Source organism: Mugil cephalus, chromosome 23 (genome assembly GCF_022458985.1).
Source record: "Mugil cephalus isolate CIBA_MC_2020 chromosome 23, CIBA_Mcephalus_1.1, whole genome shotgun sequence".
Lineage (NCBI taxonomy): Eukaryota > Metazoa > Chordata > Actinopteri > Mugiliformes > Mugilidae > Mugil > Mugil cephalus.
Window position 1 is genome coordinate 10,998,603 of NC_061792.1, and position 25,746 is coordinate 11,024,348.

Here is a 25,746-nt window from a genome sequence, read left to right on the forward strand (position 1 = left end):
CCTGCAACCTCCAGATTTGGAGGCTGCTTTTTAACGCACCGAGCTACTTCTCAACTTACAATATAAAATTTTTAACTTCTATTTCTGGTTGAAGTGGCCAAAAGCTGAAAAAAGGCAACTACCCAGCTCCAGGCAGGAGCCAGCAGGCTCTGGGTTTTTAGTGTAGAGGTAAAGTAAAGGGTTTGATATCAAGAGGTCGGGGTTCAAATCCCGTCCTTCACATTTTCCTGAGATTTTCACATCCGAACCGTCAACTCTTGACTCAAATGACTGGGACGAGTCAGATGAACGACTCTTCTCTGAAACCACTCAGGTGGTGAGGGCCGTCCTTCCTCTGGGTGAGGAGGACTTCCTTCAAGTCACTGTCTGACCTGGAGCTGAACACACAACCTCCAAAACTTCACCACCACACCTGAGAGACACGGTGGACGACACACAAACGTCCTTTTAAAGCCTCACACTGATGTTTCACCACAAAACCACCAGTTTAACAACAGGGACAAAATATTAGGAACAAAAATAATCACTCTTTAGTTCGATAAAAAGATTTTATTTTACCATAAAAAACAACAAATCACATTTTAATACAGTTTCCTGTGAGGAGTCACTGTGGAAGAACATTTGATCATTTAATAAAAATAACTGTGTCCACAGAAAGTGAGTCTTAGTTTCTCTGCTGTTTCTGAGGTGACTGTGCTGACCTGAAGTCAGAAGGTTTCTCTGTGAAGCTCATGATGAGACCAGCTCTGAGGAAAGGTTCAGGATGAGAAGGAGACCAAGTCAGACCACGACTCATCTTCAGTTTTCACCTGGAAACTCATCTGAAAAATAAAAAGAAGGACGACACGTCCTGGATTCACACGTGAAAAATGACTGAACTCAGTCTAAATGACGTGAACACACACAAACAAACTAGAGGAGGAGGTTCCATGTGGAGTCAACCTCAGACCTTCATCATTTGTTCCTGTTGAAAAGTTAACGTATGTAAAGTCCAAAACATTAGAGACACTGTTCATCTAATTATAGCTGCTTTTACAGAAGGAGCCTCAACATTTTAACTCATAGACCAACTCCTTCTACATTATTCTCCTTATTTACACACAGATACGAACTAAATGTTCAAGTTTCTGTTGGACGACATATTATATGTTTTCAGTTTTCTTTATATTTTTGCAGCACATTTAAACAAAGCTCCATCTGATCTTAAAAATCACCCATGTTTCTATCATTTGAGATAATCAGTAACAGACTGAACTGACAGGTTTGTTTCTACAGTGAACAGTTCAACAGCTTTGTGCATCAGATACTTTAATTGTTGATAAAATACAGAAAAAACGTCTTTAAATCAACATTTATTTTGTCAGTTAATTATTTTTCGAAATGCAGCTGGATTTGACCAAAGAATCTGAAATGTCCGATTTGTCCTGAACGCAGCGGACTGATCACAAGTGGAAACAGCTGATCAGCAACACGTTCCCTCTGTCCGCGTGTTTCTTTCACGTTTCTCCAGTGAGTTGATCAACTGTGACTTAGTGGTGAACACTGAGACTGAGAGGAAGCAGCAGGTCAGTCTGCAGAGTCTGTTTTGACTCTTTAACCAGTGAATTGATGAGTCAGAGGCAGGAGGAGGCTCACTGCTCTGAAAACACACTCACCTGCGCAGGTGAACGCAGCCTGTTGATCAACACAAACACTGACACCAGACTAAAGGAGAGGAACCAGAGAAATGGTTTTACCTTCAGCAGCAGCAGCAGCAGGAGGCGGAGGAGGAGGAGGAGGAGGAGGAGGAGGAGGAGGAGTGATGAAGCTGAAATAAATCAGAGTTCCTCCTGATCCTGAACGATTTAATGAACCCAGAGGACAGGAAGTGTTTTTAAACTATCACCATCACTGCCCTCCAGTGGTCAGTGTCAGAAACTACAACTGTCCACATCCACAAACACTGATCCTCAAAGAGACTTTATGGCTCATTTAGTGAGAAGAGAAAACCCAGTAGAGAAGGATGAGCTGGTGATCTAGAAATCTAAGGACAAACTTCCATTGGTTAAACTTTGTGAATAGCTCAGTGAGGTGAGACGTCCTAGTAACTCCTCCTTGTTCTTAGGTCCTAGGTTCAACTCTCGGCTACTGACATCTTTCTGTTGTTGCTTCTGAGGGAAGTGAACAATGAACACAACAACAAAAAGCTGCACATCCAGGTTGAAGAGTAGCTCAGTGAGATCAGCTGTGGTTCTGTCTCTCAGTCTGAAACCAGTGGATCAAATCCAGAGCTCTGCTTTCTACATTTTATTCTCTAAGTGACAGAGGAAAAACTAAAATGCTTTTAAAGTTTAAAGCATCTCAACATCGCTGGGGTCGTGGCTCATGATGTTAAGTCTTTCCTCAGAGGTTCTGAAGGTTTGGGTTCAAGCCCTGGATGGTTCTGTCCATTTTAAATATTAATACCAAGATGAAAGACTGAAAAGATGTAAAAGTAGACATGTTGATGTCTCTGGTTCAGTGGCTCAAGTGGTTAGAGTCTTCCTCTAAAGACTGGGAGGTTGTTGGTTTGATCCTTGGACAGTTTACTTTTTATTTTAATGTCCAACAGCCAGAGAAAAGACTAAAAAACCCTGATATAATCTGAACATTGCAGCTTATCTCTGGTGGCCTAAGGTGTTAGGTCAGTTCGTTAATGTTCTGGAGACATGTGTTCAATCCCCCATGAGAACTTTTAGATTTAATCAACCACAGAAACAAACAGAAAAGCTCCAGGAAGAGTGAGAACATGTGTGGTCCGATAGCTCAGGCTGGTAGAGGACTTATTGGAGGTTCTGAAGACGTGGGTTCAAATCTTATCGTAGTCTTTGAATTTTAGAGTCCAACACTCAAAGTAGAGGCTGAAAAGCTCAAAGAAAGACCAAAAACATGTGGACAAATAGCTCAGACTGTTAGAAGAGTCTATGGTGAGTGTGAAGTCATGGGTTCAACTCTTATGACAGTCGTGACTTTTGAAGATCAACACCCAAAGAAACAGATGGAAAATGTCAGTGAAAGACTAGAAACCTGCAGTTAAATAGCTCAGAGAGTTGAATGAGTGGTTGAAATTTTTGAAGTCATGGGTTCAAATCCTATGACAGTCGTGACTTTTAAAGTCCAGATTCCAAAGTGACGATGACAAAAGCGCTCAGAGAGAAGGTCCAAGCGTGAAGGGTTCTCGGTGGCGTGTGGTGGTTCAACCGCGGCTGGAAGTCGCAGGAGTTTGGTTCGAATCCCACCCGTTGTCGGGGGCCTGGATCATCAGGGTGGGTCCTGTGGTAGCAGGCGCGGGGGGGGCCGTGTCCTCCCCGTGGTTTCTGAGAGGTAGAAGGACGGGGTTATGTCTCCAATAACTAAGAGCAGCTTAGGGGGAGGAGCCAGTGGGTTAATGGGAGGAGTCAAAGGTGAGGTGGGAGGAGCCAGGGGCAGTGGGGGGAGGGGTTAATGTAGGGGAGGAGTCAGTCGAGAGGAGTGGCTAGTGGGTGGAGTCAGTGTGTGGTGGGAGGAGTTAATGTAGGGGGTGGAGTAAGTCCAGAGGAGTGACTAGTGGGAGGGGTTAGGCTTAGTGGGTGGAGTCAGCATAGGGGGAGGGATTCATGGGAGGAGTCCGCAGAGGGGGGAGGGCCTTCATTATCTCTTTGCCGCTGCACGTGGAAAAGCTGTGGGGGTCCAGTACAAACATATCTGTCCCTCCAAACAGAGGGACAGATATAAATAATCTATAAAAAAAAAAAAAAAATATATACGTTACCTGTAGCACGAAGATCCTCCTCTTCACGTGAAGTCCTGGAAACCATCGTGGCCACGTCTCCCCCACGAGAGATTAGAACAAAACATGTTAGTCTACAATTATCAAACAGTCAAACAATATGACATAAAATTAATGTCTACTAGCAGCAGGAGTTACAAGTTACAAAAGCTTTAAATGATAATTTGATACGATACCTTCAGGGTGTTCTTGAGAAGTTCCTGTTCTTCAGGTGAAGTCTTAGAAACCATCATGGCCGTGTCTCCTCCTGATGTTCTGGAGTGATAGAAGTAGGAGGTTAGAACAAAACCAACAACATTTACTAATGTATACATTACTGTTATTACTATTTTATTACTACCTGTTACTCTACTATCATAAAATAGTAATAGAGTATATATATAAAAAACTCTATGAGCAGGAGTTTTACTGTGGAGGAAGCCATCTTGGATCATTGTGATTTGTTGTAATGACTCATGTTAAATGAGTTTTAATAGTAATGTAACATACTCTACCTATAGGCCGTTGTTGTTGTCTAGTTCCGGTTGTTTGGGTGAAACCATCATGGCCGTGTCTCCTCCTGATGTTCTGGAGTGATAGAAGTAGGAGGTTAGAACCAAACCAACAACATTTACTAATGTCACTAGATTATTACCATCTGTTACTGCCATGAATAAGTAAAAGTACAGTATGTGAGAAACATGCCCTTATACGTAATACCACTGTGGTCTGTGAGGGTGGAGGCCGTGTCCCCTCCCAATGTTCTGGAGTGATAGAAACTGGGGGTTAGAACAAAACCTAAAAGTGAGACTGCAACAAAAACAAATGTTGAAGAAAGTTGTGACCTTTGACTCCATAGAGATGTGGCAGGTGTAGGTTAGGTCATTTTAAAACTGTTTGAAATAGTAATGAATAGAAATGTTGGTTTATTTATGGGGGTCGAGATGCTGATGCTGCATTCAGGACAACTTGGGAAAAATGAGCTCTGAGTCGTCAAATTCAGAAATGACTGCTTCTAAAATAAAAAGAAAAATAGCGTCTGCACATATTTAAATGTTCAACAAATGGTGACAATAAATCAAACTAATTTTTGTCGAGTTAACCTGAAACATGAACGTTATGATAACAGAAGTCTGAAATCCGAGTTGGAGTATAGAATTTCCGAGTTTTCACGAAGGCATCATCTAATTTTTCTATTAATTAATTAAGTTTTTCCATCATCACTTTGACCTTTGACCTGTTTTAACTAAATAGTTAATTTATCTTTATTTATTTATTTAACACTGTACGTTCAACTTTTCTCAACAAGATTAAATTTATCCAGAAGAAATGTTTAGAATGATTAGTTTTTCCAAGAATAATGATTCTTCTCCTCCTCTATTTAGAAAATTTAACTCCAAACCTGTTTATTAATAAGTTTGTTCTTCTTTCTTGTAATTTGTCGTTCACTTTTCAGACTTTTTTTCAGTTTTCCCCAGACATTCATTCACATCATTGTAAAGAGTTTTATTTCCCATAAATCTTAATTAATAACCTTTAAACACAGAGGACCTTTCTTATTCACAGTTTATCTAAAAGTTGTTTCAAAACTATTGAAAATGTGAATCTCCAGTCAAGATTTGTAGCTTTTTAAATCATCTATATATTTTATTTAACGTTGTTTTATAGATAATGAATTGTTGTTCTTTGCGACAGGATCAGATAATAATTTACATTTAAGTAAAGTTACAACCATAAATAAATAAATAAATAAATGAATGTATTGCCAGTCTCTAAACACAGACCAGTTAAGCCGTTTATCGCCCTCTTGTGGCCATAAAGTGTAACTACAGAGCAATTGGTGTAAAGTTAGAGAGACTGCGTATAGCTTTCACTTCCGGTTAAAACAATTTACAAACAATAAAACACAAAATATTATCTTACAAAATATCATACTATATGTCAAACGGAGTAAACTACAATTAGTGTGTGTGTATAAAATAATATATAATTATTATCTTATTTAAGACGACAGTGTTTTTCCTAAAATAGAGAAACGTTTAGCCGAGCTAGCGGTAGAGCTAACCAGCTTCCCCATTGTCACAGACAGTATTTTCTTTATTTCTTTAAAATAAGCGGACAGTTTTTCAACTCACATTTCAAAAATAATTCTCGCACAGCATCAAATATCTCATTTATTTCAATGATTACTTTAGTCGTGCATCGCTGTCACTTGTATTTATCTTGATGGTAGCGGATTAAATTTGCTAAACGGGAACATGTAACGTTAAGTAGTAGAAGTGTTACAGCTTCAGTCTGTTATTATGAGACTTATTTTATATGATGCGAAACCATAAGAAGAATGAGATTTGTATTTAACAGTTGTAGACGCCGTTAAATCGAGGGCTCAATTCTGTGAATGGATGAAATATCCGCTGTTATTAGCGCTAGTTAGCCTAGCCTAGCTTGGGATACTCACTCGCTCTGGTTATTTTTGTGCGGACTCACATACAGACAACGAGTGTCGCTGCCATCTAGTGGACAGACACTGTCATTACACTTGAAGTGTTAATTTCACAGTAATGCATACGATTAGTACTTCCGGTCAACAAAATAAAACTAAAAAGCGAAATAACTGCGCACTGTGATGAGGAAAATAAATACTCAGGATAAAAATAAACTAGTCTTTGAAAATAAAGCTCTTGGAAGAAGGACTGTTATTATTTTCAGATTACATTTAAATATTTAAAATAAAATGCTGTTAAAATAGAAAAGTATTTCATACATATATACACTTGATATAAATAATAAATGTCTCACATAATTATTAATATGAGGTGAAGTGAAGCTGAAACTAAATCAAACCTTGAAGGAAGTTTTTCCAACATCACTTTGTCCTTTGACCTGTTTTAACTTGTAGTTTCATTTATCTTTATTTATTTATTTAACACCGTACGTCCAACTTTTCTCAAGAAGATTAAATTTATCCAGAAGAAATGTTTAGAATGATTAGTTTTTCCAAGAATAATGATTCTTCTCCTCCTCTATTTAGAAAATTTAACTCCAAACCTGTTTATTAATAAGTTTGTTCTTCTTTCTTGTATTTTGTCGTTCACTTTTTTTCAGTTTTCCTCAGACATTCATTCACATCATTCTAAAAAGTTTTATTTACCATAAATCTTAATTAATAACCTTTAAACACAGAGGACCTTTCTTATGGAACAGTTTATCTAAAAGTTGTTTGTTTGTTTAAAAAACTATTGAAAATGTGACTCTCCAGTCAAGATTTGTAGCTTTTTAAATTATCTATATATTTTATTTAATGTTGTTTTATAGATAATGAATTGTTGTTCTTTACTTTTTAATATATTATTTGTAGTTTAATTTTACTTTCCATGTGTAGATACATTTTGCTTTACATAGGGAGGTGTTTCATTCGTCTTTCTTGGCTTCCATCTCTCCTGAACAACTATTAACTATTTTTATACCATTTTAATGTTTTCTGTCTTCAATGTGCAAATAAACAAATTAAATCAATGCAACAGAAAAAAGATGTGTAACATTAAAAGGTGTAAATCCATGGAACAACTTAGGAACAGAAATTAAATGATATAAAACACTTAATAGATTTGAAAATAGATTTAAAGATAATATTATTAGTCAATAATTATGAACAAAGGGGTATTGATGAACGTGTTATTGGTTTTTCTTTCCGTTTCATTTGAGGTAGTTGACAGAACTTTCTTATTGTCAGAATAAGCCTCTCAGTGGGAGGGGCCAGTAGAGGTGGTTTTACTGGTAGAGGAGGGAGGGGGGCATTCTGGCCTTTGTACTATAGTGGTTTCAATGGAATCAATTCATTATTTTAATATATAAAAACGTTTTGCCAACATACTGAACTTGTACTTAACATGAAAATCAAAGTTAAAGAGACATGAAGTCAACTACTGCTGCTTGATTAAAGACTAAAGGTTTGTTGAGAGAATACCAGAGAATTAAAACGTTAAACAAAACATCCCAACTTTAGTCTTTCATCATGGAGCAGTGTCTGTCTCTGTGTCTCTTTAGTTGTGGTTTCCTGTTGTTACTTGATTCTCATCATCACATTTCCAGCTGGTGGTGTTTTAGGGACAGAGGAACATGACGTCCTGGCCTTCTTCACTAAACTGGTTTGGATGGTATCAATGGATTTGAATGTTTTGTGAAATGATTTCACTGGTAAATGTCTGAGTTGAAGAACTTCAGGTGAACTCAGAGACATAAACATTGACATTCAGTCTCATTCATTCACAGATTCAAATTACCCAAATGTTTGTTCCATGTGCTCTATCCACACCTGCCCAGGTAGGAGGCCAGACTGGCAAACAGGAAGTGGAACATTCCAACTAGATTTAAGGAAGGGGGAGGTGGACTGTACCAAGTGGGGTATTGTAGCAGGGGTGTTGGACATTACATGCATTCACACAGTTTCATCTTAGATGTCAACTGTAGGTAAAAGTTATATAGTGACGGAAACATGTTTTATTTCATTAATAATGATTAATGTGTTGGCGATCAGTATTAGATCGTCTGTGAAATCAAAGAAGACTTCACCTGGAGAGAAGAATCCACGACGCAACACGGAGACTGTTTAAACTATCGTCATCACTGCCCTCCAGTGGTCACTATGAGGAACTACAACTGTCCACATCCAAAAACACTGATACTCATTGACTGCAGTATTTTAACTTCTATATATTTTATTTATTTCATTTTAAATGAGCGCCAACTGCAGTTATCCTGTGGGAAATTCAGTACAATGTATGTTTATTAAAACCCCCATGATATGGCCTTAGCAGAGAGCTATTTGACACCACATATTCATAGAGTTTTTATTCTGTTTTCAGATTGAGTTCCTACAGTTTGTCAGAGGTCAGTTTTGATTTTCTAGCCCGGTGCTGCTCATTTCTGCTGCTTTATTTATGACTGTATTCAGCCTCGTCAGACACGTCAACACGGCCGCCATCTTGGGCAGGGGTTTGACTATTGGTCAGACCACGGTCAGAGTCAGGCCGTTGTCATCTGACTGACACTAAAATTACACTTTTGTGTTTTTACGGATGTTCCCATGAAAGAAACAACAAAACCAAGCAGCAGGGAGTACCATTTGACAAGTGAGAAGATGTTTTGTATGATTTAACTGTTACTGTTAACACATTTGATGTAACTTCTACATTTTTTAAAGCTAACATTAATTAAATGACAGTATCTGATTAAGTTACTCGCTTATGTAAAAACAAAAGGTGTTTTTATTAGTAAGACATCAGTAAGATGATAAAAGTGACTTTTAGAAGTCATCCACTGTATGTAATTGTCCTAAGTAGGCCATGTTATTCCTAAATTATTAATTAAATCAGTTTCACTAACATTAGATTAAAGTAACACTAACTGTTACATGAACATGGAGAACCGAGCGTTTTGTCCTTAAAACGTAAAGTCCGTTATAAACATAATTTATTATTATTATTGACATTCTGTTATTTCACACGTCTTCCTGTAACTTTATCTTGTTTTATTTTGATTATTACAAAAATAAATAATATAGTATTATTATTATTGTTAATAATAAATAAATTATTTTTATTGTTATATATAATTGTTTAACAAATATCTAGAGCTTTTCAGTGGTTTTGCATATTGTCTACATGTCTGACATGTATGTGGACACAGAATGTTTCTGTTCCTGATTTACAAAACCCTAGAAACGCTACGCTCAGTGTCCCGTGCTTTTGGTTTACATTAACCCTGTGTCGCAGCTTCTTTTCTCCGTGTGAACATCCATCTGAAGGTAATGTTTGTAACAGTTTGTCATGTTTTAGTCTTTTACATCAGATGTTTTAGTTGTTTAGTTTTAGTTTTTTATAACATCTGTTTGATATTTCACGTTAACTTGAGTCGGACTGAGCCACTAAATGAGGCCTGAGATCTTCAGACAGGCGCTGGAGAACAGATCAGACTTTCTGTGTCATTACATTCACACTGTAGAGCTGAGGGATCAGAGGAATTTAATAAATATACATGATGATATAGATGAGATTAGATTAGATTAGATTAGATTAGATTAGATTAGATTAGATTAGATTAGATTAGAGTCTTTATTGTCATTGCATGGTAGCGTAAAACAATATACATTCCACAACGAAATTGAGGTACAGCTCTCCCATCAGTGCAAAATATAAATATTCAATAAATAAATAAACTAAACAAGGTATGTACAACAAACAACATACAAATTACAATGTTAACAGGACTGTAAGAAACATAAGAAAGCACAAAAGATGTCGATCTAAAACATCATTAATAATTATTATGTATTTCTTTATAAGATAAAACTTGACAGATTTGTTTTCTTCCGCTCTTTGGACGGTTTGAATGATCTGTAAGTTTGCTTTGTTTCAGACTTTAATAACTTTACTGTTTAGTTTACTCACTGCTTCTGATATACTATACTGAATATCCGCCATTTTGTGTCGAAGTTTGTCAGAGCCCAGTGTCTGAGCCACTAAATAAGGCCTGAGCTCTTCAGACAGACACTGGACAACAGATCAGACTTTCTGTGTCTTTATATTCACACTGCAGAGCTGAGGGATCAGAGGACTTCAATAAATATACATGTTGATGATGTAACTGATGAAATGTTGAGTTGAAGGAAGTCGCTTGTCTGTGTCTGAGTGTTTAGTGTCCAGGTGTGAATCAGTTTTTTGTTCAGTTCAAAAAAATGTAAGTTTAGTTAGTTTCAGACTTTAATTTTCTCTGCAATCAAAGAACATGAAGAGCAGTTGACTTTTGTCTGCTTTGTTCACCTCAAATCAAACTGCATTAGTTTTTATTTCTGGCTATAAAACCATCGTCTGTAGGGCATCACTGGGAGATACTGTCGCGCCTTTCAAAATAAAACAGACAACAACTTCTAGAGATGAAGTTGAAGAGTTGGTGTCTGTGTTGCTGCTCTTTTCTTTGCTGCAGCTTCATGACTCCATCTAGTGGACTGATATTTTTCAGTTGATGTTTAGGTGAATGATTTGTGTTTCCTCTGCAGGTGAAGGTAGAAAGTGTGTGTGAGCTGATGTGAATCCAGCAGAATGGATCAGTGTGAGGACAGAGAGGAGCGAGTCCCTCCCTCTAAAACCACTCTGAGTGGAGAACATGAGAACCAGACCAAAGACCAGAGGTGAGATGAACATCTATAACTGTCTATGACTCTTCTACATGTCAGAGCTCAACTCTCAAATCACTGCTCCTTGTGTGTTGTGTTGCAGAACAAAGCAGCAGCACAGACCAGACTCTGCTGGACCAGAACTTGGACCTGAACCCAGCTGTGTGTCTCTGAGGAGTGATCAGTCAAATGATAGACTCTTAGATTTTAAAAGAGAAGAATCCTCTGCTGTGAAGAAGTAAGACATGAGTGACTTCAATATGTAACGACAGTCAACGTCATAGTCAGGGATTTTGTGTCATTAATGTTTGAATTCAGAGTCTGACAATAAGTTTTTATATGTGATTAATGTCCTTCAAAGTTTGCTGGTCTTTGACTCATTTATTCCTTTTAAAAGCTGAAAACAGTCAACTTCTTTCTGTCTACCAGGATCCACCAGAAACCAGACTCACCTCAACCTCAGCCTGAACCCAGCTGTGTGTCTATGAGGAGTGATCAGTCGAAGAATAACTTCGTTGACTTTAAAGGACAAAATCCATCTGCTCTAAATAAGTAAGATATAAGTACAACAGGTCGTCTGTGTCTGGCATTTAAAACTAGATGGAAACTGCTCAGGCCGTTGTCATTTTGTCCACATGGGGAAGTGATACTGGTATTTGGAAACAGATGGAAACCATTTTCTGTCTGAACGATGAAGAACTCAGTTGTTAAAGAGACATTATATAGAAAATATCTGAGAAGATCAGTTCTTATGTGCAAATATACGTAACTGAAATGTGGACTTTCTGTGATCCTCAGTCATCAGGTTTAGAATTAATCTTTTGTTTCACATCTTTATTATTGTCACAGTAGAGTTTGTTCTGATCAGGACGATCATCACAGAACAATCTTTAACTCTCTGTTGTTTCTGTTTCTGTCCAGAGTGAAGCAGCAGAGTTTAAATGTTCTCAGTGATCAGTCTGTTCATCAGCATCAAACACAGCTGGACTCCATATTTAAGGTCTGTACATGGACAACAACTACTTTCCATCATCTCCATGCTGCTCTTTGTAGACCAGTGGACTGTCAGTCTGTCCAACATGGATCTGATGTTTGTCTCCATGATTTCAGTCTGGTTGTCATTCAGATAGTTTTCTGTTCCAGCTGCTGGAGGACAACATTGTCACTTTTGTGAAGAAGGAGCTGAAGAAGATTCAGAGGGATCTGAGTCCAGATTACCCAGAATGCTTAGAGAGTCAGAGGGAGGATGAGGAGGTGTTGGAGGGTGAGGATGAAGAGCAGAGGAGGAGCAGCAGAAAGGCATTTGTGAAGATCACACTGAACTTCCTGAGGAGAATGAAGCAGGAGGAGCTGGTTGATCGTCTGGAGAGTAAGTAGGAGGATTTCTGTGAACAATGAACCTGATGAATGAATTAAACATTTACTAATGTCTCAAGATATGGAGCAGGATACGATATAATCACTCCTTCTTTCAAGAAATTAAATGTTGTAAATGTATTCGCTGATCTAATTTGTTGTATTTGTTCAGAACATATTGCTGAAGTGTGTCAACGTGAACTTAAATCTAGTCTGAAGGAGAAGTTCCAGTGTGTGTTTGAGGGGATTGCTAAAGCAGGAAACTCAACTCTTCTGAATGAGATCTACACAGAGCTCTACATCACAGAGGGAGAGACTGCAGAGGTCAATGATGAACATGAGGTCAGACAGATTGAAACAGCATCCAGGAAGCTAGTCAGACCAGAAACAACCATCAGACCAGGAGACATCTTTAAAGCCTCACCTGGAAGACATGGACCAATCAGAAGAGTGATGACAAAGGGAGTGGCTGGCATTGGGAAAACAGTCTTAACACAGAAGTTCACTCTGGACTGGGCTGAAGACAAAGCCAACCAGGACATCCACTTCACATTTCCATTGACTTTCAGAGAGCTGAATGTGTTGAAAGAGAGAAAGTTCAGCTTGGTGGAACTTGTTCATCACTTCTTCACTGAAACCAAAGAAGCAGGAATCTGCAGCTTTGAAGAGTTCCAGGTTGTGTTCATCTTTGACGGTCTGGATGAGCGTCGACTTCCTCTGGACTTCCACAACACTGAGATCCTGACTGATGTTACAGGGTCCACCTCAGTGGATGTGCTGCTGACAAACCTCATCAGGGGGAAACTGCTTCCCTCTGCTCGCCTCTGGATAACCACACGACCTGCAGCAGCCAATCAGATCCCTCCTGAGTGTGTTGACATGGTGACAGAGGTCAGAGGGTTCACTGACCCCCAGAAGGAGGAGTACTTCAGGAAGAGATTCAGAGATGAGGAGCAGGCCAGCAGCATCATCTCCCACATCAAGACATCACGAAGCCTCCACATCATGTGTCACATCCCAGTCTTCTGCTGGATCTCTGCTACAGTTCTGGAGGATGTGTTGAAAACCAGAGAGAGAGGAGAGCTGCCCAAGACCCTGACTGAGATGTACATCCACTTCCTGGTGGTTCAGACCAGAGTGAAGAAGGTCAAGTATGATGGAGGATGTGAGACAGATCCACACTGGAGTCCAGAGACCAGGGAGATGATTGAGTCTGTGGGAAAACTGTCTTTTGATCAGCTGCTGAAAGGAAACCTGATCTTCTATGAATCAGACCTGACAGAGTGTGGCATCGATATCAGAGCAGCCTCAGTGTCCTCAGGAGTGTTGACACAGATCTTTAAAGAGGAGAGAGGACTGTACCAGGACAAGGTGTTCTGCTTCGTCCATCTGAGTGTTCAGGAGTTTCTGGCTGCAGTCTACATGATCCACTGTTACACCAACAGGAAGACAGAGGTGCTGGAGGACTTCCTGGGACAAAACTACAATGACTCAACTCTGGATGTCTTCCTGAACAGAGTCATGGAGAAATCCCTGCAGAGTAAAAATGGTCATCTGGACCTGATGGTTCGCTTCCTTCATGGCGTCTGTCTGCAGTCCAACCAGAGACTGTTAAAAGGTCTGCTGGGTCAGACACAGATCAGTCCAGAAATCACCCAGAGAGCCATCAACAACCTGAAGAAGATGACCATGTTCAACATTTCTCCTGATAGAAACATCAACATCTTCCACTGTCTGATGGAGATGAATGACCTCTCAGTTCATCAGGAGATCCAAGAGTTCCTGAATTCAGAGAACAAATCAGAGAAGAAACTCTCTGAGATCCACTGCTCAGCTCTGGCCTACATGCTGCAGATGTCAGAGGAGGTTCTGGATGAGTTAAACCTGAAGAAGTACAACACATCATGGTGGGGACGATGGAGACTGATTCCAGCTGTGAGGAACTGCAGAAAGGCTCAGTGAGTCCAGATGTGATTAACATTATAAATCAATTTAGTTTAGTTAAGTTCATTCAATGTTTAAACTGTACAATTATCACCCTATGAAACAGTATTCATCATCCTTTATTTATATATACAGTATATTGGAGCTGTCCGTTGAATAATATATGTAATTAGACATTAATTGGCAATTTCTAATCTGTTCTAAATGTTCCATAAAGGGATGTTTTCCACATTTTAATCATTTCAAACATGATGGCTTTGTGGAGTCAGACATTAGATCAGATCACACTGACAGAATGTGTAGAAGAAACCTAAATGTAACTCAATTAATCTCCACTCATTTGCAGATTAAAACAGAACAAAGTTTAAAAGTCTGCAGGTTTAAGAGAAACTGATGAGAATTATTGTGTCATGTCAGATAAGAAGCTGAATCACTGGTGTGAAAAACAAAATGTCAAACAGGATGAGTCCAACTGTTTATGATCAAATGCATGAAGTAAATGATAAAGTGTCTTCATTCATATTAACATGTTTTATATTCATGTGTCATGACAGATTTTCTGACTGTGGACTCTTAGAGAGTCACTGTGAAGTTGTGGCCTCAGCTCTGAAGTCCAACCCCTCCCATCTGAAAGAGTTGGACCTGAGTTACAACATCAACCTGCAGGATTCAGGAGTGAAGCATCTGTGTGATGGACTGAAGAGTCCAAACTGTAGACTGGAGACTCTGAGGTCAGTTCACTGAATGTTTTTATCACATTAAACAGTTCTCTTGTCAGGATTGACAGGTAGAAAATGGACCAGCAACAGTTGGTTTAAATGAAGGAGCATCATGTTGTTAATATCAGCAGGTGTCTCCTCAGTCATCGGTGGTCGGTCTGATCTCAAATCAGGACCAGTCAAGTGTTCACATGTACATGTAAAGAGTTATTGGAGTCAGGAATCATTCTTTCTGTTCATACTGTCTGTGGAGAAACTCATCAAGTCATTTCCTTCAGTATCGTTGTGTTAGGAAGAGACCACTTCACAGTCAGTGTGGACAGTAGGAATTCTAAGAACTCTGTAATGTTCATCTGACATGTGACCGTTGTTTGAAGACAGACTTGAAAATAAGAACTTGTCCTTTAACATTTTAACGACACCAACCTACTGAGATACCAAATACAGGAAGAAGAAGGTCATGGAACCAATGAACTAATGAACAGTTTGTTTTCAACATGTGTGATTTGATATTGATCCTGTAATGAGAGACTTGACTGAGGTCAGCAGCATGTTATTGATGTGTGTTGACATGAATAGTTTGTCTGAATGTTGTGTTGATGTTTGGATGATGTGTGTAGAAGGCTGACATGATGATGATCCACAATAACACAAGGACAAAGTCACTCTGCTCATTTTAGAGAACAGCTCATTGATTAGGACGTAGTAATGTTGATCTGAACATTAAAACCTGAACACATCTGATTGATTATCAATGATTTTATTAACATCTTTTGTTCTTTATTCAGATTGAAGGGATGCAGTTTGACAAAGATCAGCTGTGATTCTCTGGTCTCAGCTCTGAAGTCCAACCTCTCCCATTTGAAACATCTGGATCTGAGTTACAACAACCTGAAGGATCCAGATGTGAAGCAGCTTCTTGATCTTGTGAAGAGTCCAGACTGTAGACTGGAGACTCTGAGGTGAATGGAGGGTTGGAGTTAGTTCATTCTTCTTTCAGTAGTTTTGTACTCGACACAGAATCTAAAGTGTTTCCTGGAAACCTGCTGCTGTTTTCTTCAGAGATGCTGTCAGAGGAAAATGGAGACAGACTGGACAGAAAGACATAGACCACAGTCAGACAATCAGATCATCCTTAAGCTTGTTGTGTTGATGTTTTCAGGAAATAAATGTGGATTCCAGCTGACAGCCTTACTAGATGAATAGAGACAGTGGTCCTCATTCATCAGATCTGATCTCAGACTCTTTGTTCTCTCAACCTCAAAACTAAACAACTGATCAGTTTCATCTTGTCACAGCTCTGAGATCAGTCTGACTGAAGCCTGTAAATCACAGAACCATCATTACATTTAGTAACCATGTGGTCTTTCTACAGAGCAGAACCTCTGCTGAGGTCCAGTCATCACATCTGTATCTCTGTCATTAGTTTCATCACATATCTTCAATGTTTCTTAGTCAGCTGATGATTCAGAAACACATGAGATGTTCATCAACACACTCAGACTCTTTATTGAAATGGAACAGCTGAAAATCCATCACTACAGTGTTTGTGCAGTAATGAAGCGTTGATGACTCTCAGCAGTTTATTTCCTCTGTGGACTTGAGAGAAATGTGCAGAGGAAACAGACTTGATGCTAAAAGTCTGTGCAGGTCTGTGAGCTTCCAGCTCCAACACGTTAACATGAATCTGAAAGGAAGCTGGCTGAGCTCCACAGCTGCTCTGAACAGGACTGAAGTCCCTGCTGCTCTTTATACTGGATGTGCTGCATCACTGACTGACACCTGATGAAGAGTCTCTGGAAACACTAAATCATCTCCTCTCTTCTTTCTTCTTCTCTCTCCAGATGTTGGCCATTGTTCTCAGCAGGACAGTATGTGAGCTGAGAGAGGATGAGCTGAGTCCTGATGATCCAGAGGTTGAATCAGCAGCAGCTTGTGTGTAGAGAGACTCTGACTGGACCATGTTACTGGGAGGTGGAGTCAAGAGGAGAGCTTCATCCATGTGTCTGTTACCATTGTTAGGAAATAACAGTATAAGTGTGTTGTTACATTTACTCTTTAGCACTCCAGCCAAAATAGTTCTTCTACATGGAAAGTTTTAGGTCAGTTATGTACTTTTTTTTTTTTTTAAGTGAGTGTATTAGTGTATTGTAGCAGTTTAGTACGAAAATAACTTGTATAAATGTATTAATCAAAACAGATTGACGTACGTAAGTATGTATTTCATTTCAGTATTCAAACATGTTATTACAACTGATCCTACATGAACTTAAATAAACTTAAACTTCTTTTCAACATGTAAATCATGAACTCACTCACGTCCAGTGGATAATCTACAGCCTCGATTCACCCTTGGATACAGCAAACAATCACTCCTTTCTCCCCTCTGTGATGTGCATCAACATACAAAATCACACTTTTGGTGAAATAAACAATATATGATGCCATAACAAGAATTTTTATCACTGGGGGTTATTGCACAAACGTTGGATTAAGACATCCGGGAAAAGTGAGCAAGCCCGGCTTGACTAAACCTCGTTGGTGCTTTCTTGGATTAATCGATTGCAGCTGGAACAAGATAAAAAGACACGGCTTAATCAAGCCAGGTGTGGATTGTTCAGAAAAGTGCGCGTTCACGTTATTCTTAAGAAGACCACGAGATCGATCACAGAATCGTCGACAAGAAAAATGGGACATGGACGCGCCTCCAACTTCACCGTCGCTTAACCAGAGCTGCTTGTTGAACAATATGAAGAATTAAAGAACATTATAGTAAAAAATGGCAACAACTGAGCAATTAAAAAGGAGAAGAAAAAGCCTGGTAGGCAATAGTGGACCAGTTTAATGTGTAAGTAGCCTGAACATGTACAACTGATAAACTGTTCTCCACTGGAAACTGAAAACAGTTAAAGGATGTGGAGATGATTAGTCCATTAATCAATAGTTGTGTTTTTGCTTTAATATGGCACATAGAAGTACATGTTACTCATGTTATGAGCAGATCAGTTCAGAGAAATCCATCCATCATCTTTCTTGTTCTTCTTAAAGAACAAGTTTGTTCTTTTTGTATTTAGTTTTGGAAAACTAAATACAAGAATATTCTGCTAACAACTGACGACTGTATTTCTGTATGATTTAAACGGTCAAGTAAAAAGCACATAAAACTGACAGCGGGGATGGTCCACCCAGCCAGGAGCTGACCCCAGAAGAGGAGCTTGGCTTGACCTTTAAATGTCCGTACAAGTTCTGTTGTTAAACGTATACATTTATATGGTTGTCGAGATCTCCTGCTTATTTAGTACAGAATGAATATGAAGTCAGTGATGTGGTGCTGATAAAAACATGTGTTACAGAACCCAGACACAGCCTCAAAAGCAGGTCAGTCTCATAATCTGAAGGTCGTGAGTTCGAGCCTCACACGGGGCACAAATTTTGTTGTTGATGTGACTGATTCTGTGGTATAGGTTGCAATTTACATCAATTAATCTGCTGTTGTGGCTATGGACACACATCAGTAATGATGATGGTAAGGTGTCTCTTCCATGCTAACAGTCTGGCTGCCATCCTAGAAAAATGCAAATTACCAATGACAAAAGGGACTGGAACCCTCCATTTTCTGATCTGATGTCAGACACATATCTATTGCATCCCTTGGTCACACAGAAGGGTCACTGTGAAGCAGAAAGAATCAATTAAATGGTAGAGCCAATAAAATCGATCATACTTAGAAGGAAGTAGCTCCTGTCACCAATTCATAATTATCTTACATAGGTCGAAGATGGTTTCTCCCATTCAGGTTAAGGTGTGTTTGAAAAAGAGATCCTGCACATGGCCAGTATGGGGCTTGAACCCATGACCTTGGCGTTATTAGCACCACGCTCTGACCATCTGAGCTAACTGGCCTTGACAAGCAGGTATGTTGTGTTTTTTCACGATTTACAAATAACAGAGAGTTAATTCAACCTTGAAGGGATTCGAACCATTCCCCCTATGTGAAGGGACGAAAAATCGACAATTTTGACATTTTTTCGGGCCTCGTTGACGCAGTAGGCAGCGCGTCAGTCTCATAATCTGAAGGTCGTGAGTTCGAGCCTCACACGGGGCAGGAGTTTTGTTATTGATGTGATTGATTCTGTGGTATAAGTCGCAATTTTCATCAATTAATCTGCTGTTGTGGCTATGGACACACATCAAGAATCATGATGGTAAGGTGTTTCTTCTATGCTAACAGTCTGGCTGCCATCCTAGAAAAACACAAGTTACCAATGACAAAAGGGACTGGAACCCTCAGTTCTCTGATCTGATGTCAGACACATATCTATTGCATCCCTTGGTCACACAGAAGGGTCACTGTGAAGCAGAAAGAATCAATTAAATGGTACAGCCAACAAAATCGATCATACTTACCAGGAAGTAGCTGCTGTGACCAACTCATAATTATCTTCCATAGGTTTAAGATGGTTTCTCCCATTCAGGGTAAGGTGTGTTTTAAAAACAAAACAAGCAGATGGCCAGTATGGGGCTTGAACCCATGACCTTGGCGTTATTAGCACCAGGCTCTGACCATCTGAGCTAACCGGCCTTGACAAGCAGCTGTGTTGTGTTTTTTCACGATTTACAAACAACAGAGAGTTCATTCAACTGCGAAGGGATTGGAACCATTCCCCCTATGTGAAGGGACGAAAAATCGACAATTTTGACAGTTTTACGGGCCTCGTTGGCGCAGTAGGCAGCGCGTCAGTCTCATAATCTGAAGGTCGTGAGTTCGAGCCTCACACGGGGCAGGAGTTTTGTTGTTGATGTGACTGATTCTGTGGCACACGTTGTAATTCACATCAATTACTCTGCTGTTGTGGCTACGGACACACATCAAGAATCATGATGGTAAGGTGTTTCTTCTATGCTAACAGTCTGGCTGCCATCCTAGAAAAACACAAGTTACCAATGACAAAAGGGACTGGAACCCTCAGTTCTCTGATCTGATGTCAGACACATATCTATTGCATCCCTTGGTCACACAGAAGGGTCACTGTGAAGCAGAAAGTATCAATTAAGTGGTACAGCCAACAAAATCGATCATACTTAGCAGGAAGTAGCTCCTGTGACCAACTCATAATTATCTTCCATAGGTTTAAGATGGTTTCTCCCATTCAGGGTAAGGTGTATTTGAAAAACAAAACAAGTAGATGGCCAGTATGGGGCTTGAACCCATGACCTTGGCGTTATTAGCACCACGCTCTGACCATCTGAGCTAACCGGCCTTTAGGCACTGCCATGTCGTGTTTTTTCACGATTTACAAACAACAGAGAGTTCATTCAACTGTGAAGGGATTGGAACCATTCCCCCTATGTGAAGGGACGAAAAATCGACAATTTTGACAGTTTTTCGGGCCTCGTTGGCGCAGTAGGCAGCGCGTCAGTCTCATAATCTGAAGGTCGTGAGTTCGAGCCTCACACGGGGCAGGAGTTTTGTTGTTGATGTGACTGATTCTGTGGCACACGTTGTAATTCACATCAATTACTCTGCTGTTGTGGCTTTCCATACATACTAAGAATCATGATGGTAAGGTGTTTCTTCTATGCTAACAGTCGGGCTGCCATCCTAGAAAAACACAAGTTACCAATGACAAAAGGGACTGGAACCCTCAGTTCTCTGATCTGATGTCAGACACATATCTATTGCATCCCTTGGTCACACAGAAGGGTCACTGTGAAGCAGAAAGTATCAATTAAGTGGTACAGCCAACCAAATTCGATCATACTTAGCAGGAAGTAGCTCCTGTGACCAACTCATAATTATCTTCCATAGGTTTAAGATGGTTTCTCCCATTCAGGGTAAGGTGTATTTGAAAAACAAAACAAGTAGATGGCCAGTATGGGGCTTGAACCCATGACCTTGGCGTTATTAGCACCACGCTCTGACCATCTGAGCTAACCGGCCTTGACAAGCAGCTATGTTGTGTTTTTTCACCATTTACAAACAACAGAGAGTTCATTCAACCGTGAAGGGATTCGAACCATTCCCCCTATGTGAAGGGACGAAAAATCGACAATTTTGACAGTCTTTCAGGCCGCGTTGGCGCAGTAGGCAGCGCGTCAGTCTCATAATCTGAAGGTCGTGAGTTCGAGCCTCACACGGGGCAGGAGTTTTGTTGTTGACGTGACTGATTCTGTGGCACACGTTTTAATTCACATCAATTCAATTAATCTGCTGTTGTGGCTTTCTATACATACCAAGAATCATGATGGTAAGGTGTTTCTTCTATGTTAACAGTCTGGCTGCCATCCTAGAAAAACACAAGTTACCAATGACAAAAGGGACTGGAACCCTCAGTTCTCTGATCTGATGTCAGACACATATCTATTGCATCCCTTGTCACACAGAAGGGTCACTGTGAAGCAGAAAGTATCAATTAAGTGGTACAGCCAACCAAATCGATCATACTTAGCAGGAAGTAGCTGCTGTGACCAACTCATAATTATCTTACATAGGTTTAAGATGGTTTCTGCCATTCAGGGTAAGGTGTATTTGAAAAACAAAACAAGTAGATGGCCAGTATGGCACTTGAACCCATGACCTTGGCGTTATTAGCACCACGCTCTCACCATCTGAGCTAACCGGCCTTGACAAGCAGCTATGTTGTGTTTTTTCACCATTTACAAACAACAGAGAGTTCATTCAACCGTGAAGGGATTCGAACCATTCCCCCTATGTGAAAGCACGAAAAATCGACAATTTTGACAGTCTTTCAGGCCGCGTTGGCGCAGTAGGCAGCGCGTCAGTCTCATAATCTGAAGGTCGTGAGTTCGAGCCTCACACGGGGCAGGAGTTTTGTTGTTGACGTGACTGATTCTGTGGCACACGTTGCAATTCACATCAATTCAATTAATCTGCTGTTGTGGCTTTCTATACATACCAAGAATCATGATGGTAAGGTGTTTCTTCTATGTTAACAGTCTGGCTGCCATCCTAGAAAAACACAAGTTACCAATGACAAAAGGGACTGGAACCCTCAGTTCTCTGATCTGATGTCAGACACATATCTATTGCATCCCTTGGTCACACAGAAGGGTCACTGTGAAGCAGAAAGTATCAATTAAGTGGTACAGCCAACAAAATCGATCAAACTTACCAGGAAGTAGCTCCTGTGACCAACTCATAATTATCTTTCATAGGTTTGAGATGGTTTCTCCCATTCAGGGTAAGGTGTGTTTGAAAAAGAGGTCTTGTAGATGGCCAGTATGTGGCTTGAACCCATGACCTTGGCATTATTAGCACCACTCTCTGACCATCTGAGCTAACCGGCCTTTACAAGCTGCTGTATTGTGGTTTTTCGCGACTTACAAACAACCGAGAGTTCATTCAACCGTGAAGGGATTCGAACCATTCCCCCTATGTGAAGGGACGAAAAATCGACAATTTTGACAGTTTTTCGGGCCTCGTTGGCGCAGTAGGCAATCATGATGGTAAGGTGTTTCCATCAGTTTGTTTGTGCTAACAGTCTGGCTGCCATCCTAGAAAAACACAAGTTACCAATGACAAAAGGGACTGGAACCTTCAGTTCTCCGATCTGACGTCAGACACATATCTATTGCATCCCTTGGCCACACAGAAGGGTCACTGTGAAGCAGAAAGTATCAATTAAGTGGTACAGCCAACCAAATTCGATCATACTTAGCAGGAAGTAGCTCCTGTGACCAACTCATAATTATCTTCCATAGGTTTAAGATGGTTTCTCCCATTCAGGGTAAGGTGTATTTGAAAAACAAAACAAGTAGATGGCCAGTATGGGCTTGAACCCATGACCTTGGCGTTATTAGCACCACGCTCTGACCATCTGAGCTAACCGGCCTTGACAAGCAGCTATGTTGTGTTTTTTCACCATTTACAAACAACAGAGAGTTCATTCAACCGTGAAGGGATTCGAACCATTCCCCCTATGTGAAGGGACGAAAAATCGACAATTTTGACAGTCTTTCAGGCCGCGTTGGCGCAGTAGGCAGCGCGTCAGTCTCATAATCTGAAGGTCGTGAGTTCGAGCCTCACACGGGGCAGGAGTTTTGTTGTTGACGTGACTGATTCTGTGGCACACGTTTTAATTCACATCAATTCAATTAATCTGCTGTTGTGGCTTTCTATACATACCAAGAATCATGATGGTAAGGTGTTTCTTCTATGTTAACAGTCTGGCTGCCATCCTAGAAAAACACAAGTTACCAATGACAAAAGGGACTGGAACCCTCAGTTCTCTGATCTGATGTCAGACACATATCTATTGCATCCCTTGGTCACACAGAAGGGTCACTGTGAAGCAGAAAGTATCAATTAAGTGGTACAGCCAACCAAATCGATCATACTTAGCAGGAAGTAGCTGCTGTGACCAACTCATAATTATCTTACATAGGTTTAAGATGGTTTCTGCCATTCAGGGTAAGGTGTATTTGAAAAACAAAACAAGTAGATGGCCAGTATGGGGCTTGAACCCATGACCTTGGCGTTATTAGCACCACGCTCTCACCATCTGAGCTAACCGGCCTTGACAAGCAGCTATGTTGTGTTTTTTCACCATTTACAAACAACAGAGAGTTCATTCAACCGTGAAGGGATTCGAACCATTCCCCCTATGTGAAAGCACGAAAAATCGACAATTTTGACAGTCTTTCAGGCCGCGTTGGCGCAGTAGGCAGCGCGTCAGTCTCATAATCTGAAGGTCGTGAGTTCGAGCCTCACACGGGGCAGGAGTTTTGTTGTTGACGTGACTGATTCTGTGGCACACGTTGCAATTCACATCAATTCAATTAATCTGCTGTTGTGGCTTTCTATACATACCAAGAATCATGATGGTAAGGTGTTTCTTCTATGTTAACAGTCTGGCTGCCATCCTAGAAAAACACAAGTTACCAATGACAAAAGGGACTGGAACCCTCAGTTCTCTGATCTGATGTCAGACACATATCTATTGCATCCCTTGGTCACACAGAAGGGTCACTGTGAAGCAGAAAGTATCAATTAAGTGGTACAGCCAACAAAATCGATCAAACTTACCAGGAAGTAGCTCCTGTGACCAACTCATAATTATCTTTCATAGGTTTGAGATGGTTTCTCCCATTCAGGGTAAGGTGTGTTTGAAAAAGAGGTCTTGTAGATGGCCAGTATGTGGCTTGAACCCATGACCTTGGCATTATTAGCACCACTCTCTGACCATCTGAGCTAACCGGCCTTTACAAGCTGCTGTATTGTGGTTTTTCGCGACTTACAAACAACCGAGAGTTCATTCAACCGTGAAGGGATTCGAACCATTCCCCCTATGTGAAGGGACGAAAAATCGACAATTTTGACAGTTTTTCGGGCCTCGTTGGCGCAGTAGGCAATCATGATGGTAAGGTGTTTCCATCAGTTTTGTTGTGCTAACAGTCTGGCTGCCATCCTAGAAAAACACAAGTTACCAATGACAAAAGGGACTGGAACCTTCAGTTCTCCGATCTGACGTCAGACACATATCTATTGCATCCCTTGGCCACACAGAAGGGTCACTGTGAAGCAGAAAGTATCAATTAAATGGTACAGCCAACAGAATCGATCACACTTACCAGGAAGTAGCTCCTGTGACCAACTCATAATTATCTTCGATAGGTTTAAGGTGGTTTCTCCCATTCAGGGTAAGGTGTATTTGAAAAACAAAACAAGTAGATGGCCAGTATGGGGCTTGAACCCATGACCTTGGCGTTATTAGCACCACGCTCTGACCATCTGAGCTAGCCGGCCTTTACAAGCAGCTATGTTGTGTTTTTTCACCATTTACAAACAAAAGAGAGTTCATTCAACCGTGAAAGGATTCGAACCATTCCCCCTATGTGAAGGGACGAAAAATCGACAATTTTGACAGTTTTTCGGGCCTCGTTGGCGCAGTAGGCAGCGCGTCAGTCTCATAATCTGAAGGTCGTGAGTTCGAGCCTCACACGGGGCAGGAGTTTTGTTGTTGATGTGACTGATTCTGTAGCATACGTTGCACTTTCCATTCATTCACATGCAATAATGAAGTGTGACTGCTATCCTTTATAAGCATCAACTTTCAACCACAAACTGGACTGGAACCCAGACCTGATTCATGGTAAACATGATTAATAATTAATTACACATGCATATTAGGATATAATGTGACTTCATCTAGTTACACTTGGTTCTTCCGAATTTTGTATAAAATCAACTGAACTCTAGTTGAAAATGACTGGAGTTTTAGATTTTATTGGAGATACCTGGTCCTGATTAAATAACTTTATTTGTTCCTATCCTACCCTCAGTGACATCATCCGGCGTCCTGAGGTCTGCTCTCCCACCTGAAGAATCGCACTTGATGATGTCCGTATTTTCAAATTAAGGCTGCAGGTGATAATGATGATTAGAAAATAACGGGGAAAGTTTAATTTGTAAATAAGACAGGACATCTGGTGGTACAATGACATCAGTGGTGATAAAATAAGAGACAGACGAAAATACAGTTATCTCTATATGCACTCAATCAGTTCTCGAGGGACACTATTGAAAACAAATGCTTTTAAATACACATGCCCTGAACTAAATCCCAGCTTTTCAGCAAGTTGAGGTGTTTATCATTTGTCCTATCAAAGAATTCTGTTATTAACAATAATAAAGCTGAGATTTAGTCTTTTAATAATTAGAATTTCTTTTCATTGGAGTCCCTAATGAAGTGGCCAGTGACTCTTGTCTTGCGTCCACATGGCGTGACGTCGTTTCCGCAAGAACAGGAAGAGAATTAATTCGCTAA

The 25,746-nt window shown here is 40.2% G+C and overlaps 1 protein-coding gene, 1 long non-coding RNA gene and 18 other non-coding genes across 20 annotated transcripts; 9 read left to right on the top strand and 11 right to left on the bottom strand.

Moving 5' to 3' along the window:
* Positions 1-2,271: 2,271 nt before the first annotated feature.
* On the bottom strand, positions 2,272-3,821 carry LOC125000898. The gene is made up of 2 exons (XR_007111411.1): positions 3,770-3,821; positions 2,272-3,335 (listed from the first exon to the last, which is right to left on the bottom strand). It is a non-coding gene; the product is annotated as an uncharacterized LOC125000898 (long non-coding RNA).
* An 8,454-nt stretch (positions 3,822-12,275) lies between these two features.
* Positions 12,276-15,752, top strand: LOC125001217 (NLR family CARD domain-containing protein 3-like). Its single transcript, XM_047577140.1, has 5 exons — positions 12,276-12,309; positions 12,469-14,254; positions 14,795-14,848; positions 15,213-15,223; positions 15,748-15,752. The coding sequence occupies exons 1-5, from the start codon at positions 12,276-12,278 to the stop codon at positions 15,750-15,752; spliced, it is 1,890 nt and encodes a 629-aa protein (XP_047433096.1).
* Positions 15,753-18,788: 3,036 nt separating this feature from the next.
* On the bottom strand, positions 18,789-18,862 carry trnai-aau. Its single transcript has one exon. It is a non-coding gene; the product is annotated as a tRNA-Ile (tRNA).
* A 129-nt stretch (positions 18,863-18,991) lies between these two features.
* trnam-cau lies at positions 18,992-19,064 on the top strand. The gene has a single exon. It is a non-coding gene; the product is annotated as a tRNA-Met (tRNA).
* A 403-nt stretch (positions 19,065-19,467) lies between these two features.
* Positions 19,468-19,541, bottom strand: trnai-aau. The gene has a single exon. It is a non-coding gene; the product is annotated as a tRNA-Ile (tRNA).
* A 129-nt stretch (positions 19,542-19,670) lies between these two features.
* trnam-cau lies at positions 19,671-19,743 on the top strand. Its single transcript has one exon. It is a non-coding gene; the product is annotated as a tRNA-Met (tRNA).
* A 403-nt stretch (positions 19,744-20,146) lies between these two features.
* trnai-aau lies at positions 20,147-20,220 on the bottom strand. Its single transcript has one exon. It is a non-coding gene; the product is annotated as a tRNA-Ile (tRNA).
* A 129-nt stretch (positions 20,221-20,349) lies between these two features.
* On the top strand, positions 20,350-20,422 carry trnam-cau. Its single transcript has one exon. It is a non-coding gene; the product is annotated as a tRNA-Met (tRNA).
* A 404-nt stretch (positions 20,423-20,826) lies between these two features.
* Positions 20,827-20,900, bottom strand: trnai-aau. The gene has a single exon. It is a non-coding gene; the product is annotated as a tRNA-Ile (tRNA).
* A 129-nt stretch (positions 20,901-21,029) lies between these two features.
* On the top strand, positions 21,030-21,102 carry trnam-cau. Its single transcript has one exon. It is a non-coding gene; the product is annotated as a tRNA-Met (tRNA).
* A 407-nt stretch (positions 21,103-21,509) lies between these two features.
* On the bottom strand, positions 21,510-21,583 carry trnai-aau. The gene has a single exon. It is a non-coding gene; the product is annotated as a tRNA-Ile (tRNA).
* Positions 21,584-21,712: 129 nt separating this feature from the next.
* Positions 21,713-21,785, top strand: trnam-cau. Its single transcript has one exon. It is a non-coding gene; the product is annotated as a tRNA-Met (tRNA).
* Positions 21,786-22,193: 408 nt separating this feature from the next.
* On the bottom strand, positions 22,194-22,267 carry trnai-aau. Its single transcript has one exon. It is a non-coding gene; the product is annotated as a tRNA-Ile (tRNA).
* A 472-nt stretch (positions 22,268-22,739) lies between these two features.
* On the bottom strand, positions 22,740-22,812 carry trnai-aau. Its single transcript has one exon. It is a non-coding gene; the product is annotated as a tRNA-Ile (tRNA).
* A 129-nt stretch (positions 22,813-22,941) lies between these two features.
* trnam-cau lies at positions 22,942-23,014 on the top strand. The gene has a single exon. It is a non-coding gene; the product is annotated as a tRNA-Met (tRNA).
* A 408-nt stretch (positions 23,015-23,422) lies between these two features.
* Positions 23,423-23,496, bottom strand: trnai-aau. Its single transcript has one exon. It is a non-coding gene; the product is annotated as a tRNA-Ile (tRNA).
* A 129-nt stretch (positions 23,497-23,625) lies between these two features.
* On the top strand, positions 23,626-23,698 carry trnam-cau. The gene has a single exon. It is a non-coding gene; the product is annotated as a tRNA-Met (tRNA).
* A 408-nt stretch (positions 23,699-24,106) lies between these two features.
* On the bottom strand, positions 24,107-24,180 carry trnai-aau. Its single transcript has one exon. It is a non-coding gene; the product is annotated as a tRNA-Ile (tRNA).
* Positions 24,181-24,651: 471 nt separating this feature from the next.
* Positions 24,652-24,725, bottom strand: trnai-aau. Its single transcript has one exon. It is a non-coding gene; the product is annotated as a tRNA-Ile (tRNA).
* Positions 24,726-24,854: 129 nt separating this feature from the next.
* trnam-cau lies at positions 24,855-24,927 on the top strand. The gene has a single exon. It is a non-coding gene; the product is annotated as a tRNA-Met (tRNA).
* Positions 24,928-25,746: the final 819 nt, after the last annotated feature.

Bases quoted from the DNA above. Each gene is read 5' to 3' on its own strand.
- LOC125001217 (XM_047577140.1), top strand. From the start codon at position 12,276: ATGAAGCAGGAGGAGCTGGTTGATCGTCTGGAGA. The intron at 12,310-12,468 runs GTAAGTAGGAGG...GTATTTGTTCAG, and splicing joins GCTGGTTGATCGTCTGGAGA to AACATATTGCTGAAGTGTGT. The intron at 14,255-14,794 runs GTGAGTCCAGAT...GTGTCATGACAG, and splicing joins AGGAACTGCAGAAAGGCTCA to ATTTTCTGACTGTGGACTCT.